We start from the raw sequence: 18,628 nt of genomic DNA on the forward strand, positions 1-18,628 counted from the left end.
GCTTCAGCATCAGTCCTCCCATTAGAATATTCAGAGTTTATTTCCTTGGGGATTGACATGAAGTCAGCCCCAAATATTCATTGGAAGGATATTCATTGGGAAGAATATTCATTGGCAAGTCTTCTCTCCAGCTTGATTTTTTTTAAAGAGTGTGAAGAACTGGTATTAATTTTCAAAAGTTTTTATGAACCTGTGATGCTCACTGATCCTGGGCTTTTCTTGTGAATACTTTTTTGACTGCTAATTCATCGTGTTTACTTGTTCTGAGTTGTATCCTGTTCTTGAGTCAGCTTTGGTACTTTGTATATTTCTAAGAATTTGTTCATCTGATAGTTTTTTAAGTAATTGGCATACAATTGTTTTTGGTATTGCCATATAATCATTTTTATTTCTGTGAGGTTGGTAGTGATATTCCCTTTTTCATTTCTGATTCTAGTAATTTGAGTCTTCTCTCTCTCTCTCTCTCTCTTTTTTTTTTGTTAGTCTCCCTAACAGCTGTAAGTTTAGTTAACCTTTTCAAAGAATTAAATTTTGATTCCATTCATTTTTTTTTTGCTTGTTTTTGTATTCTCGAATTCATTAGTTTCTGCTCTGTTCGTTATTATTTTCTTTCTTCTGCTTGCTTTATTTTAATTTGCTCTGTTTTCATTGTCTTAAGATGAAAAGTTAGGTTACTTATGATCTTTTTTCTTCCAGTTTTGCTGAGATATAATTGACATACAGCACTATATAAATGTAAAGTGTACAGCATAATAATATGACTTAATATGTCATGGAAAGTTTATCTTAATAAGTTGAGTGAACATCATATTGTATAGCTGTAAAATTAAATAGGAAAAAAAATTTCCTTGCAATGAGGATTCTTAGGATTTACTGTCCTAACAATTTTCATATATAACATGTAGCAGTGTTTATTTATCATGTTGTATATTACATCCCTGGTACTTGGTTATCTTAGAACTGGAAGTTTGTACCTTCTAGACTGCCTTGATCCATTTCCCCATCTTCTGGTAACCACAGATTTGATCTCTTTTTCTCTGTGAGTTTGTTTGCTTTTGAGGTATAATTGACCTACAATACTATATGTTAGTTCTTGTTATACAATATAGTGAATCAAGGTCTGTATAGTCAAAGCTATGGTTTTTCTTGTAGTCATGTTTGGATATGAGAGTTGGACCATAAAGAAGGCTGAGTGCTGAAAAATTGATGCTTTCTAACTGTGGTGTTGGAGAACTCTTGAGAGTGCCTTGGACTGCAAGGAGATCAGACCATTCAATCCTAAAGTTAATGAACCCTGAATATTGATTGAAAGGATTGATGCTGGAGCACCAATACTTTGGCCACCTGATGTGAAGAGCTGACTCACTGGAAAAGACCCTGGTGCTGGGAAAAATTGAGGGTAGGAGAAGAGGGCGACAGAGGAGGAGATGGTTGGATGACATCACTGATTCAGTGGACATGAGTTTGAGTAAATTTCGGGAAATGGTGAAGGACAGGGAAGCCTGGTGTGCCCAGTCCATAGGGTTGCAGAGAGCCAGACAAGACTTAGCAACCGAACAATTTCTGTATGTTTCACAATAATCACAATAATTCTGATATATCACTGTACAAAATTTATTGCACAGCTATTGACTGTATTCCTCACACTGAATGTTTCATCCCATTGACTCATTCACTTTTTTAACTGGAAGCTTGTGCCTCTCAGTCTCCCTCCCCTTATTTTCCCCTCTCCCACTCTGGCAGCCACCTGTTTGTTCTCTCTAAATGTTTCTATTTTGTTATGTTTGTTAATTTGTTTAATTTTTTTGATTCCACATATAAGTAAAAGAATTCAGTATTTGTCTTTTTCTGACTTGTTTCATTTAGCATGGTACCACCTAGGTATCTCCGCATTGTCACAAATGGCAAGATTCCATTCCTTTTGATGACTGAGTAATATTATATTGTGTGTGTGTGTGTGTGTATATACACACATTCATATACATATATGTTGTATCCACTCATCTATTGATGGGCATTTTGGTGGCTTCTGTATCTTGGCTATTGTGAATAATGATACAGTTAACATAGGGTGTTTGTATCTTTTCTAATTAGTATTTCATTCTCTTTGGTTAAATACCTAGGAGTGGCATTCCAGGGTGTTAGGGTCATTCTCTTTTTAAGTTTTTGAGGAGTATCCATACTGTTTTCCGTCGCAGCTATACAAATTGACATTCCCAAGAACAGTGCATGAAGGCTCCCTTTTCTCCACATTTGTTATTTGTTATTGTCTTTTGGATGATAGCCACTCTGACATGCTTGAGGTAAGATCTTTTTAAGTATAGGTATTTACAGCTATAAGTTTCCCTCTGAGCATCAGTTTATGTGTATGGCCTAAGTTTTGGTATGTTGTGTTTTTGTTTTCCTTCATCTCAGTGTCTTTTGATTTCTTCCTTGACCCACTGATTATTTAGGAGTATATTGTTTAATTTCCAGGTATTTATGAATTTCCCAGTTTCCTCCTATAAGTGATTTCTTGTTTCAGTTCATTGTGGTCAGAAAATTTTGTTATTTCTGTCTTTTTAAATTTATTGAAATTTGTTTCACATCGTAACACATGATCTATCGTGAAAAGTATTCCATGTGCACTTGAGAAGAGTGCTTTTGTTGGATGAAGTGTGCTATGGATGTCTGTTAGGTCTAATTCATTTAAAGTGTTACTTAGGTCTTTTGCACCCTTACTGATTTTCTTCTAGTTGTTTTGTGGAAATATTGAAGATAAATTGAAACTTGCAATTATTAGCATTGAATTCTCTCTTTCTCCTTTCATTTTCTGTCAATTTTTACTTCTCTTTTGGCCCTCTCGTTTCTGTTGTTTAAGTGAATGTATGTTTATAATTATTATACCTTCCTGGTGGATTGACTCATTTATCCTTAACAAATTTCTCTGTTTCTAATAGCGTCTTTTGTTTTAAAGCTAGTTTTGTCTGGTATTAGTATAGTCACTCCAGCTTTCTTGTGGTTGTTGTCTTCATGAGACCTTTTCCACCTTTTTGCTTTCAAATTTCTTTGTATTTTTGTATCTTTAAATGTAAAGTGTGTCAGCTATAGACATTGCATAATGGCTCTTGTATTGTTTTAAATGTAATCTGACAGAACCTACCTTTTGATGAATATATATATATAATTTGTTCATATTTTATATTATTATTGATATAATAAATTTATGCCTGCCATTTTACATTTTGTTTTCTGTCTCATGTCCTTTTTTTGTTCCTCTATCCCTCCTTTACTGCTTTCTTTTGAATTAAATTAATAATATATCATTTTAATTTATAATACAGCATTTTAATTCATTAATGATTTTTTTCATTGTACTTACATATTTCTTTAATAGTTGCTGTAGGCCTTACCATGTATAGCTTAATTTATCCTAGTCATTTTAAGATTTATAGTAACTTAATTCCAGTGAGTTATAGAAATTTTCCCCCTATGTAGATCTGTCCTTCTCTTTGTGGTATTTTTATTATACATAGATATTGCAGGTGTTACATACCCCAAAATACATTGTTATAATTATTGCTTTATATAAATTTATCTTTTAAAGAAATGGAGAAAAATGAGCATGTATATATTGCTTTTGCTATGTTAACTTTATGATTTCTGGTTCTCTTTATTTGTTCCCTTGAATTTGAGGTCATTTCCTTATAGTTCAGTATGGCTTTGCTCCCACCCACCTCCTTTGTGCTGTTTTTGGCAAATATGTTGTGTTTCTCTATAGGCTTGACAATACATTTTATACATACTGTTTTATAAAATTGCTTTTTAAATCAAGTGAGAAGAAATACACACTTACACTATCCTTTATAATTACGTAATTACCTTTGCTAGAGCACTTTTGTTTCTTTATATATATTTGAATTACTTGCTGGTTTTACTTGCTTTCAGCTTGAGGAACTTCTTTTAATATTTCTTGGAGAGCAAGTCTGCTGGCAACAAATTCTCTTAGTTTTTGGTTTATCTGGGAATATCTTTATTTCACCTTCATTTTTGAAAGATAACTTTGCTGGATATAGAATTCTTGTTTGAGGCTTTCTGGTTTTATGTGTGTGTTTGTTTTTTGTACTTTGACTATGTTTTCTCACTACCTTCTGACTTCCATTGTTTCTGCCGAGAAGCCAGCATTTAATCTTTCTTGCTGGTCAAGATTTTGTCCTTGTCTTCAGGTTTCAGTGCTTTTGGTGTACAATGTCTATTTGTAGATCTCTACATTTAGCCTACCTGCAGTTTGTTGCACTTCCTGAAAGTATAGATTAATGTTTTTCATAAGTTTTCAGCTGTTATTTCTTTGAATATTTTTTCTGCTTCATCACCTATTCCCCTTTTCCCTCTTCTCTCCTTCTGGTATTCTCATTCATATGTTGGTGTCCCTCATTTCTCTGACATTGTTTATTCTTTGTTCTGTCTCTTGTCTGCTTTTCAGATTGATTACATAATCCCTGTGAACTGCCTTCAGTTTCATTATTTCTTCCTTCTCTTCAGTCCCTCTTGTGAATTTTTCATTTCAGTTTTACCTTTTATCTCAAGAATTTCTCATTGGTTCTTTAAAAAATAATTTCTAGCTCTTTATTGATATTCTCTGTTTGATGTGAAATTGTCATTATACCGTGCTTTTCTGCTTTAATCGTAATATCCTTCACTTCTTTGAACATATTCATAATGGCTGCTCTGAAGTCTTATTAAATTTGGTGTCTCTCACAGACAGTTCTCTTGCCTGCTTTTTTGCTCATGAATAGGTCGTATTTTCCTTCTTTGTGACTTTTGGACGTCTCATAATTTTTGTTGGAAACTTAGAGGTGAAGTAATGTATTGTAGCAACTTTTAGTATTGCCCTCTGTCCTCCTCCTGCCCCTGGCTTGTTGTTATTTGATTGATTGATTAGTGACTAGCTGAATTATTCTTGTGAAAAATACCCCCCCAAATATGAATCTTGTTCCTTACTTACCCTGGAATGACAGCGGTTTGGGTATGGATCTTTTGGGGTGTCTCTTTCCCTGACCACACCCAGCTGTTAAACTCCACTGATTGTTGTTTTTAATAATGCCCTGAAGCATATATTGCTACACAGACTGATCCAGTCAGAGTTTAAAAGGGCAAGCATTAGGTCTGTATCTGAAATTTATTTTGATCCTGTAGGGCTCCTACCAGCTACCTCTTTTCCTCAGTTTTTTCTGGCAGCATAACAGTTTACAGTTTTGCTTACTTCACCAACGTATCTATTGGTTTCCTCCCTGTCTATTCTGTTTACAAGGGCATCTTTAGACCTTTCCACACTTCGTTACAAATGAAATCAGTTTCTTAGGAAGAGATTTGGAGCCTGATGTTTTATGGTATGCTCTCCTTCTGGCCAATATCTGTGTCATGGCTGTTGAACTGGGATAGTGGGACAGTGGCACATTTCTCCCCATGCATTCCATGCCCCAGGAGATGAGCACTTGCGAACAGGGAGATCAGTAGTAGCCTCAGATTTTATATCCTGCCAGGCTTGGAACCTCTGATTTATGAACTACATATGAGCTGGGTCTAGGGTAATCTGGACTTCAGTGGTTTCATAGCGCTTTATCCAAGGTCCAGCCTGTGTCTCAGGAATTGAAATTGGATGGAAGAAGGTTGTTCCTCATCTGTCAGCCACACTCACCTGAAACTTAGCCTCAACAGCAGGTAGAAAGAGAAATACTGATGACCTGCCTGTGTTGAGGTGATAACCCACCAACTGGAAGGTGGGAGCAGAGGGAACAGTGTTGTTGATTGCACCAGTCTATAGCATTTCTTTATCAAGGCAGGTGGAAGGAGGAGGGAGAGACAGCGTGAGTACTGGTTCAAATACAACAGACTCTCACTCTTCTTACCAAATTCTATTTGGTTTTCATGAATCAATGTTTCTTTATTTGTTGTATACTCATAAGGCCATTTCCAGAGATTGTAAATAGTATTTGCTTTGTTTGTTATCATTTTCACTAGTTTCACTGGGGAATACGTCCATGGAGCCCTTCACGCTGTTTTTGTTGGAAGTGAAACTCTGAACCTTACACTTTTAAATGAGGATCACCATATTTTGCTGTTTTAGAGAAGAATGTTCACATGTCTTGAAAAGTTTAAAGATTTTTTTCCCAGGGGAGGAAGCTACTAGGAAATAAACAGGAATTCCATGTCAGAACATAGCATTCTCTAAAATTAACATGTTTTCATTGCACTTTTGAGTTTATTCCACAGCCCTGTTTTCTTTAATTGAAATTTTTCTGATTTTTAACAATAGTTGTGACATCATGATTTTAAAAACCCATTTAGAAAGCATCATTTAATTTACCTTGATTCCCTTTTATTTTTCCTTAATTATAAGCATGACATTTGGAAGTGTAATTAATATTTGTTTTTTGTTTTTGATAGAGGCAGTAATGAACCAGGAAAAAAGAAACAGCATATCTGTCATATTGAAGGATGTGGAAAAGTTTATGGCAAAACATCTCACCTACGAGCACATCTTCGCTGGCATACTGGAGAAAGACCTTTTATATGCAACTGGATGTTTTGTGGCAAAAGATTTACAAGGAGTGATGAGCTTCAGAGACATAGAAGAACTCATACAGGTTAGTTGGTTTATTTTAGGTCTTGTTACTTCTTTTCTCAATGCTTAGATGAAACTTTTAGTGATAGTGAGCTATGAAATTGAAAATACAAAAAATTAAAGAGAGATCATTCATTTTAGTGATTAAATGAAAGATGTTTAAGATCAAAACTTTTTACCTTATTTCTGAGATATATTTTCTTCTATTTTTTGTAAGGTTTATCAGCATAATTAAATGACTTGGAATTTATTCCATTCGTTTATCTTTTTTTTCTTAGTGTGTCGAACTGATGTATATTACTTTGTGTCAGTTTAAAAGAGAGTTGAGTTACCATCTTATTGGTGATCTTAATTAGTTTTTTTATAATCCAGATAATTGAGTGAAGTATCAAGAATCATATGACAAATACCTACCTAAACTCTTTCAAAATTGACAGCTATTAACATGTTATTTTTTAACAAAACAAATCATATAAAGTTAACATCATCTTTGTCCTCCTACCTGCCAAAGACAACAGCTACCGTGAATTTAAAGTGTAAGCTTTTAGTGTAGTTTTAATACTCTTACATATTTTATTCATGGATATATATATGAAATATTGTTTTGTGTGTTCTGTAAAACCTTTATGTAAATGATATATTATAGTATCATAATTTCACTTATGTTTTGTAATCTACCCAAGCTCATATCAAACACAAATACATGTATGTGTTTGAGCACATGTCTGTTCCTTTTAACTGCTGTGTAGTGTTCTGTCACAACTTAACTACACTGTGTAATCCAGTCCCCATACTCTTTAGATGACTTCGAGTTTTTTTTGCTGTCACAGACTTTACTGGTTTGAACATACAGTGAACATGTACAAGAAGTAGAATTACTGGATCTTAGGGAATGTATGTTTGATTTTGCTAGATAAACTAGTCTCCAAAGTGGCTATTACCATCTCTGTTACTCTCTAGGGATTGATCAAGAGTTTTCACTGTGCTGTATGTTCACCAGTACCCAGTAGCTTCAGGCTTTGAAAGTTTTCTATAGTCTAAAATGGTTTCTGATTTTTTAAATTCTCATTCTTCCTGATTATAGTGAGATGAAGCAGCTTTTCATATGTTTATTGGTCATTTATCTTTTGTTTTCTGCTCTTTTTATTGTTTTCCTTTTTCTTACTGATTTATATTTTGCAAAAGGTTTTCACATACTGCTAGTTATTATCTTGGTGCCATCTTTTGTCATATGGAAGTTTTACATTTTTATTTAGTCAAATATAAAATATGTAAATATATCCCTTTTAGTTTTTTTATGAAATTTTCTTTTATCCCAAGATCATAAAGTTTTTAAAAACATTTTCTTCTAACTGGCTTTAAGGTTTTCTTTTCATAACTTTGATCTTTTATTAGCCTAGAGTGTTTTTGATGATTTCCTAAAAAGGAAATATTATTCTATTTTTACTCCATGTGGAAAGCCATTTTTTTAATAGTTCAGTTCTTTCTTCATTGATTTGTAATGGAATTTCTCTCATATATTGATGTCCCCTTTAAGAATGGCTCAATTTCTGGATGCTCTGTTTTATCTATTTGTCTCTTCCTATAGCAATACTATACTGTTTTAGTAGAAGCTTGTATTAAGTCGTGATATGTTGGACAGTTTTCCCTTTTTTCTGGCATATAACGTGATGTGCTGTATTTAGAACATGTATAGTTTATATTTTAGGGACTCTGTTTAATTATTGAAAACAATGATTTCGGTAGGTTTTTTTCAATTAGACATTAACAGTTCACTTGAATCAAGGTACATAAAGGACGAAAGGGGAACTGGAATTCACATTTATTGATCAGCTACTGAATATCAGGTGTTTCAAAAACATTATCTCATTTGATTCTAACAAAAGAATTATAAACTAGAAGTGGGCTCTATTTTATATATTGCAGTATAATCTCAGAGAAGAAATGATTGCTAGATCTCTTTGAAGTGATAAATAAAAATTACTTGGTTTGATATGCACACAAGTTAGTAATACAGATGAGTCTTTGTGTAATGGCTCAATCACTGAGTTAGCATTATATTAAAAATAAGACTTTTAATTAAAGTTTTAAAAGCTTTCTGTAGTATATTGCACTGAGATTTCTGATGCCACCTCACCTTTCATATTGGCAAATGTATTGTGATTAAAAATTAAGCCCATAGCAATATTGATATCTGTATAGAAAAATACTCTGCCAGAATTACTGGATGCAGTATTTCCACCCTGGCTTAGCAATGGGACAGATGAGGGAAGCTGAGGAAATCTGGAACCTCTCACATTGGGATTTCATCATTTTTGAGAAACAATGATTTTCTCAACTTCCTTTCAATTGTATATCCATACTGATAGAGATTACACAAGATAAGTTTATTGAAGAATTTATTTAAACATTTACTTCAAAAGATTTAATGATTTGGAGGCATAATTTCTTCCTTTTTTTTTTTTTCCTACTTCTTTGGAGGCATAATTTCTTTTTTTAAATGTTCCCCATCATTATCATCTTATAATAACTTGAATAATTCAGAATTTAATGTACTTAAAGCTTATTTTCAGTATTTCAAACATCTTGAATACATCATTCATGAAATTTTTTATTTAAACCTGTTATTTTGAAAAATGTTTGACTTAGCATCAGATACTTGTTATTTTTAAGGACATATATCAGTAATTTTCACTCTGTTTATTAAAGTTGTTGAAAAGATATGAAACAATATCTTTTGAAATAAATTAGTATTGATTAAGCATTTAACATGTTAAGCTAAAAGCCTTGGTCTTTCATGGCAAGAACAGTTTTTTATTTAATACCCAACCAGTGCACTAAGTAGAAACTCAGTCATCACCTCAGTGTAAATGAATAAATGAGTTATCTTTTTTCACTGTTGAGAAATAATGAATATTTTTTTTTTGCTTTCTGTAGAACAAATTTAAAAATTTTCCAAATGATTCATACATATGGTATTTTAAAAAAATCAGATCACTGGGGGAGAATGGATATGTGTGTATGTGTGGCTGAGTCCCTTTGCTGTTCACCTGAGACTATCACAGCATTGTTAATTGGCTATATTAATACAAAAAAAACTCGGAGAAAATGAAATCAGGTAGAAGAGCTTCAGTTGTTAATCCAAGTCTCCCCCCACCACCCCGTTCTGCTCCCTGGAGTAAATCATGTGTTTTAACTGTTCCTGCATTCTTCTTTTATTAATCCTGTGATGGCTCAATGTATCTATAAAATATGCTTATACTGTTATTTATTGATATATCAGTATTAACACTACTGACTTCATGCAGTGAGAGTTAAGAATTTACCTCACAGGTGGCCAGTAGGCACATAAAAAACTGCTCAACATTGCAGGGAACGTTGATCATTAGGGAAATGCAAATCAAAACCACCTCACTGTGAGAATGGCTATCGTTAAAAAGAACACAAGTAAAAACATGTTGGTAAGGATGTGGAGAGAAGGGAACCCTTTTGTATACTCTTGGTGGCAGTGTAAATTGGTACAGTCACTCTGGAAAATAGTATGGAGGTTTCAAAAAACTAGAAATAGAATTGCCATGTGATTCAGCAATTCCACTCCTAGGTATATGTTCTGGGAAAAAGAAATAACACTAATTTGAAAAGATGCATGCACCCCAGTGTTCACATCAGCATGATTTGCAGTTACCTAGAAATGGAAGCAGCCTCATTGTCCATCAGTACGTGGTGTGAAATAAAGATCAGTACTGTATGATACTACTTACAGGTGGAATGTAAAATATACAATGAACTAGTGTATATATTCTTTTCTTAAAAAAGAAACAGACTCACAGATATAGAGAACAAACCTAGTGGTTAAGAATAGGGAAAGGGAAGGGGGTAGATACAATTTAGGGGTAGGAGATTAAGAGGTACAAACTATTAGGTATAAAATAAGCTACAGGGATATACTGTACAACACAAGAGGTATCACCAATATTTTGTAATAACTTTAAATGAAGTATAACCTTAACAATAGTGAATCACTATGTTATGCTCCTATATAACTTATATAATATTGTACATCAATATACTTCTGTTTTTAAAGAGGGACACTAAGTTACAAACTGTCAGAAATCAACACTCCTCCCAAAATAACTTACCTCACCTTATACCATCAGTGACTTCGAGTCTTTTCTTTAATTGCGTGTAGGGCAAATGTTGTATCATGACACACCTCTCTGTGATAGCGTGTTGCCGTGTCTGTCCTTCAGTTTCCATCTCTTCCACCTTCTAACTACTCTCACCTAAACTTTTACTCTCTTGTCTTTCTCTTAATGTTAAAATACTTAAATTTTCTTTAATAGCCACTGCCTATTTTATATAGCTTAGTGCTTAACATTGAAAGTTAATAAATAATTATGGTTATGTAATGGACTATGATTATGTGGGTAACATGTTGTTTCCTGTGTATTTTTTTTTCCCGAAGATTCACATTGACTTCTTCCCCCTTGCATTGGTTAACTTTATCACCTCCTCTTGTTATTTTAACTTTTCAAGAGAAGTGTCAACTCCGTCCAGTTTATCCTTGTTCCTGGAGCTCTCCAGCTTTCTGATCAAGCACTGATTGATTTCTCTCTAGGACTGCTGCACAGCTATAATCCTGAAACCTTTCTTCCCTGCTCTGTTGGTTTGGATCCAGTGTTCTCAAGATATTACATCCTCACTTTTCTCAGTTTATTCCCTTTGTTTCTGGAAAACATTCTGAAATGCTTCCTACAAAAAGGCATAGGGAAGTAAATTTGTTTGAAAATGCCTTTTCTTTTGCTTTTCAACTTAACTGGTAGTTTGGCTAACACAGAATTTGAGGTTGAAAACTATATTTTCTTGAAGCATTAATGGCACTGCTCTATTGTCTTCTTACATCTGTTTTACTAAGAATAAGTTTCTATTACTCTTATTTTTTGGTAGGTGACCTGATTTTTCCCTACTAGCTTTTAAGAGCTTATTTTAACTTTTTATTTTGAAGTAATTCTATACTTACAGAGAAGTTGCAAAAATAGTAGAGAGAGGTCACAAATACCCTTCATCTAGCTTCCTTTATTGCTAACGCCTACCATAATACAATGTTAAGAAATTAACATTGGTACAGGTCTACCAATTAAACTACAGGCTTCCCCACAAATATACTTTTTCTCTTCCAGGATTCAGTCCAGAGTACCACATTGCATTTATTCGTCATAGATCTTTACTCCTGAAGTCTGTGAAATTTCATTTTTTTCCCCCTGATCTTTTTCTTACCTTAACACTTTAAGTAAGATGAGGTATCTTGTAGAATATCCCTCAATTTGGGCTTGCCTGATATTTTCTCATGATTAGACTGAGGTTATGAATTGTCTGTGTCTAATTGCATCTGTCAGGGAGTACATGATGTCAATATGTCTTATTGGTGATGTTAATGTTAATGAGTTAGTTAAGATAGTACTTGCTAGGTATATCCACTATAAGGTTTTTCTTTTTTCCTTTCCACGTTTTGTTTATTAAAGCAAGTGAGTAGGTCCATTCAGTATTCAAGGGGAAAATTTATTAAGCTCCATAGCCTAGAGGGAAGTGCATCAAAGAATTTGTGGACTTAACCATAATAGTTAGTAAATATGTTGGAGGCTATTCTTTGAGTCTACACAAATGTCCTGCTTTTTTCTTTAAAGAAAATACTATTTTCACTTTTAGCATTCCTCGTTGTATCTTGCCTGAAGATACAATGTAATGTTCTGTGTGATGTTACTATGGTGTACTAAAGACTATTTTCTCTTCCCCTCACTGTTCATATAATTTTTAGTTGTGCCTCTTGTGTAAAGAAGATTTATACTTTCTTCCCCAATGATTTGTTTATTCTGTCATTTATTTTCACCACTATGGTATGGGTGGACGTTCGTGACATTGTACAGGAGACAGGGAGCAAGACCATCCCCAAGAAAAAGAAATGAAAAAAGCAAAATGGCTGCCTGAGGAGGCCTTACCAATAGCTGGGAAAGAGAAGCAAAAAGCAAAGGAGAAAAGGAAAGATATATCCATTTGAATGCAGAGTTCCAAAAAATAGCAAGGAGAGATGAGAAAGCCTTCCTCAGTGGTCAGTGCAAAGAAATAGAGGAAAACAATAGAATGGGAAAAACTAGAGATCTCTTCAAGAAAATTAGAGATACCAAGGGAATATTTCATGCAAAGATGGGCTCAATAAAGGACAGAAATGGTATGAACCTAACAGAAGCAGAAGAGACTAAGAAGAGGTGGCAAGAATACACAGAAGAACTGTACAAAAAAGATCTTCATGACCCAGATAACCGTGATGGTGAGATCACTCACCTAGAGCCAGACATCCTGGAATGTGAAGTCAAATGGGCCTGAGGAACCATCACTATGAACAAAGCTAGTGGAGGTGATGCAATTCCAGTTGAGCTATTTCAAATCCTAAAAGATGATGCTGTGAAAGTGCTACACTCAATATGCCAGCAAATTTGGAAAACTCAGCAGTGGCCACAGGACTGGAAAAGGTCCGTTTTCATTCCAGTCCCAAAGAAAGGCAATGCCGAAGGATGCTCTAACTACCACACAGTTGCACTCATCTCACATACTAGTAAAGTAATGCTCAAAATTCTCCAAGCCAGGCTTCAACAATACGTGAACTGTGAACTTCCAGATGTTCAAGCTGGTTTTAGAAAAGGCAGAGGAACCAGAGATCAAATTGCCAACATCCGCTGGATCATCAAGAAAGCAAGAGAGTTCCAGAAAAGCATCTATTTCTGCTTTATTGACTATGCCAAAGCCTTTGCTGTGTGGGTCACCACACACTGTGGAAGTTTCTGAAAGAGATGGAAATACTGGACCACCTGACCTGCCTCTTGAGAATACACCTTGACCTGTATGCAGGTCAGGAAGCAACAGTTAGAACTGGACGTGGAACAACAGACTGGTTCCAAATAGGATAAGGAGTACGTCAAGGCTGTATATTGTCACCCTGCTTATTTAACTCATATGCAGAGTACATCATGAGGAATGCTGGGCTGAAGTAACGCTGGAATCAAGATTGCCAGAAGAAATATCAATAACCTCAGATATGCAGATGACATCACCCTTAAGGCAGAAAGTGAAGAAGAACTAAAGAGCCTGATCTATCAATAGAAACCCTCCAGGCCAGAAGGGAATGGCAAGACATACTGAAAGTAATGAAAGAGAATAACCTACAACCTAGATTACTATACCCAGCAAGGATCTCATTCAGATATGAAGGAGAATTCAAAAGCTTTACAGATAAGCAAAAGCTGAGAGAATTCAGCACCACCAAACCAGCTCTTCAACAAATGCTAAAGGATCTTCTCTAGACAGGAAACACAGAAAGGTTGTATAAATGTGAACCCAAAACAACAAAGTAAATGGCAACGGGACCACACCTATCAATAATTACCTTAAATGTAAATGGGTTGAATGCCCCAACCAAAAGACAAAGATTGGCTGAATGGATACAAAAACAAGACCCCTATATATGCTGTCTACAAGAGACCCACCTCAAAACAAGAGACACATACAGACTAAAAGTGAAGGGCTGGAAAAAAATATTTCACGCAAACAGAGACCAAAAGAAAGCAGGAGTCGCAATACTCATATCAGATAAAATAGACTTTCAAATAAAGGATGTGAAAAGAGACAAAGAAGGACACTACATAATGATCAAAGGATCAATCCAAGAAGAAGATACAACAATTATAAATATATATGCACCCAACACAGGAGCACCGCAATATGTACGGCAAACGCTAAGGAGTATGAAAGAGGAAATTAATAGTAACACAATAATAGTGGGAGACTTTAATACCCTACTCACAACTATGGATAGATCAACTAAACAGAAAATTAACAAGGAAACACAAACCTTAAATGACACAATGGACCAGCTAGACCTAATTGATAGCTATAGGACATTTCACCCCAAAACAATCAACTTCACCTTTTTCTCAAGTGCACACGGAACCTTCTCCAGAATAGATCACATCCTGGGCCATAAATCTGGTCTTGGAAAATTCAAAAAAATTGAAATCATTCCAGTCATCTTTTCTGACCACAGTGCAGTAAGATTAGATCTCAATTACAGGAAAAAAATTGTTAAAAATTCAAACATATGGAGGCTAAATAACACGCTTCTGAATAACCAACAGATCAAAGAAGAAAGCAAAAAAGAAATCAAAACATGTATAGAAATGAATGAAAATGAAAACACAACAACCTAAAACCTATGGGACACTGTAAAAGCAGTGCTAAGGGGAAGGTTCATAGCATTACAGGCTCACATCAAGAAACAAGAAAAAAGCCAAATAAATAACCTAACTCTACACCTAAAGCAATTAGAGAAGGAAGAAATGAAGAACCCCAGAGTTAGCAGAAGGAAAGAAATCTTAAAAATCAGGGCAGAAATAAATGCAAAAGAAACTAAAGAAACCATAGCAAAAATCAACAAAGTTAAAAGCTGGTTTTTTGAAAAAATAAACAAAATTGACAAACCATTAGCAAGACTCATTAAGGAACAAAGAGAGAAGAACCAAATTAACAAAATTAGAAATGAAAATGGAGAGATCACAACAGACAACACTGAAATACAAAGGATCATAAGAGACTACTACCAGCAGCTCTATGCCAATAAAATGGACAACTTGGATGAAATGGACAAATTCTTAGAAAAGTATAACCTTCCAAAACTGAACCAGGAAGAAATAGAAGATCTTAACAGACCCATCACAAGCAAGGAAATCAAAACTGTAATCAAAAATCTTCCAGCAAACAAAAGCCCAGGACCAGATGGCTTCACAGCTGAATTCTACCAAAAATTTAGAGAAGAGCTAATACCTATCTTACTCAAACTGTTCCAGAAAATTGCAGATGAAGGTAAACTTCCAAACTCATTCTATGAGGCCACCATCACCCTAATTCCAAAACCAGACAAAGATGCCACAAAAAAAGAAAACTACAGGCCAATATCACTGATGAACATAGATGCAAAAACCCTTAACAAAATTCTAGCAAACAGAATCCAACAACATATTAAAAAAATCATACACCATGACCAAGTGGGCTTTATCCCAGGAATGCAAGGATTCTTTAATATCCGCAAATCAATCAATGTAATACACCACATTAACAAATTGAAAGATAAAAACCATATGATTATCTCAATAGATGCAGAGAAAGCCTTTGACAAAATTCAACACCCATTTATGATTAAAACTCTCCAGAAAGCAGGAATAGAAGGAACATACCTCAACATAATAAAAGCTGTATATGACAAATCCACAGCAAGCATCACCCTCAATGGTGAAAAATTGAAAGCATTTCCCCTGAAATCAGGAACAAGACAAGGGTGCCCACTCTCACCACTACTATTCAACATAGTGTTGGAAGTTCTGGCCACAGCAATCAGAGCAGAAAAAGAAGTAAAAGGAATCCAGATAGGAAAAGAAGAAGTGAAACTCTTGCTGTTTGCAGATGACATGATCCTCTACATAGAAAATCCTAAAGACTCTTGCAGAAAATTACTAGAGCTAATCAATGAATATAGTAAAGTTGCAGGATATAGAATTAACACACAGAAATCCCTTGCATTCCTATATACTAACAATGAAAAAACAGAAAGAGAAATTAAGGAAACAATACCATTCACCATTGCAACAAAAAGAATAAAATACTTAGGAGTATATCTACCTAAAGAAACAAAAGACCTATACATAGAAAACTATAAAACACTGATGAAAGAAATCAAAGAGGACACAAACAGATGGAGAAACATACCGTGTTCATGGATTGGAAGAATCAATATTGTCAAAATGGCTATTCTACCCAAAGCAATCTATAGATTCAATGCAATCCCTATCAAGCTACCAACGGTATTTTTCACAGAACTAGAACAAATAATTTCACAATTTGTATGGAAATACAAAAAACCTCGAATAGCCAAAGTAATCTTGAGAAAGAAGAATGGAACTGGAGGAATCAACCTGCCTGACTTCAGACTCTACTACAAAGCCACAGTCATCAAGACAGTATGGTACTGGCACAAAGACAGAAATATAGATCAATGGAACAGAACAGAAAGCCCAGAGATAAATCCACGAACCTATGGACACCTTATCTTTGACAAAGGAGGTAAGGATGTACAATGGAAAAAAGACAACCTCTTTAACAAGTGGTGCTGGGATAACTGGTCAACCACTTGTAAAAGAATGAAACTAGAACACTTTCTAACACCATACACAAAAATAAACTCAAAATGGATTAAAGATCTAAATGTAAGACCAGAAACTATAAAACTCCTAGAGGAGAACATAGGCAAAACACTCTCCGACATAAATCACAGCAAGATCCTCTATGACCCACCTCCCAGAATATTGGAAATAAAAGCAAAACTAAACAAATGGGACCTAATGAAACTTAAAAGCTTTTGCACTACAAAGGAAACTATAAGTAAGGTGAAAAGACAGCCCTCAGATTGGGAGAAAATAATAGCAAATGAAGAAACAGACAAAGGATTAATCTCAAAAATATACAAGCAACTCTTGAAGCTCAATTCCAGAAAAATAAATGACCCAATCAAAAAATGGGCCAAAGAACTAAACAGACATTTCTCCGAAGAGGACATACAGATGGCTAACAAACACATGAAAAGATGCTCAACATCACTCATTATCAGAGAAATGCAAATCCAAACCACAATGAGATACCATTACACGCCAGTCAGGATGGCTGCTATCCAAAAGTCTACAAGCAATAAATGCTGGAGAGGGTGTGGAGAAAAGGGAACCCTCTTACACTGTTGGTGGGAATGCAAACTAGTACAGCCACTATGGAAAACAGTGTGGAGATTTCTTAAAAAACTGGAAATAGAACTGCCATATGACCCAGCAATCCCACTTCTGGGCATACACACTGAGGAAACCAGATCTGAAAGAGACACATGCACCCCAATGTTCATTGCAGCACTGTTTATAATAGCCAGGACATGGAAGCAACCTAGATGCCCATCAGCAAATGAATGGATAAGGAAGCTGTGGTACATATACACCATGGAATATTACTCAGCCATTAAAAAGAATTCATTTGAATCAGTTCTAATGAGATGGATGAAACTGGAGCCCATTATACAGAGTGAAGTAAGCCAGAAAGATAAAGAACATTACAGCATACTAACACATATATATGGAATTTAGAAAGATGGCAACGATAACCCTATATGCAAAATAGAAAAAGAGACACAGAAGTACAGAACAGACTTTTGAACTCTGTGGGAGAAGGTAAGGGTGGGATGTTTCGAAAGAACAGCATGTATATTATCTATGGTGAAACAGATCACCAGCCCAGGTGGGATGCATGAGACAAGTGCTCGGGCCTGGTGCACTGGGAAGACCCCCAGGAATCGGGTGGAGAGGGAGGTGGGAGGGGGGATCGGGATGGGGAATACGTGTAAATCTATGGCTGATTCATATCAATGTATGACAAAACCCACTGAAAAATAAATAAATAAAGGAGAAATTGGAAAAAAAAAAAAAAAAAGATTCTCTTGACGAAAGTGAAAGAGGAGAGTGAAAAAGTTGGCTTAAAGCTCAACATTCAGAAAACTAAGATCATGGTATCCGGTCTCATCACTTCATGGCAAATTGATGGGGAAACAGTGTTAGACTTTACATTTTTGGATGCTGCAAAATCACTGCAGATGGTGATTGCAGCCATGAAATTAAAAGATACTTACTCCCTGGAAGGAAAATTATGATCAACCTAGACCGCATATTAAAAAGCAGAGACATTACTTTGTCAGTAAAGGTATGTCTAGTCAAGGCTATGGTTTTTCCAGTAGTAATGTATAGATGTGAAAGTTGGACTATAAAGAAAGCTGAGCACCAAAAAATTGATGCTTTTGAACTGTGGTGTTGGGGAAGATTCTTGAGAGTCCCTTGGGCTGCAAGAAGATCCAACCAGTCCATCCTAAAGGAAGTCAGTCCTGTGTGTTCA

General features: G+C 35.1%; 1 protein-coding gene across 2 annotated transcripts in view; it reads left to right on the top strand.

Moving 5' to 3' along the window:
* SP4 (Sp4 transcription factor) overlaps positions 1-18,628 on the top strand; it is an 86,968-nt gene that overhangs the window by 49,882 nt on the left and 18,458 nt on the right. For both annotated transcript variants that reach the window (XM_061165044.1, XM_061165045.1), the window contains exon 5: positions 6,427-6,626. In XM_061165044.1, coding sequence (XP_061021027.1) covers positions 6,427-6,626 — 200 coding nt within the window. The remainder of the gene's footprint in view (positions 1-6,426; positions 6,627-18,628) is intronic.

Source organism: Dama dama, chromosome 18, assembly GCF_033118175.1.
Source record: "Dama dama isolate Ldn47 chromosome 18, ASM3311817v1, whole genome shotgun sequence".
Taxonomy (NCBI): Eukaryota; Metazoa; Chordata; class Mammalia; order Artiodactyla; family Cervidae; genus Dama; species Dama dama.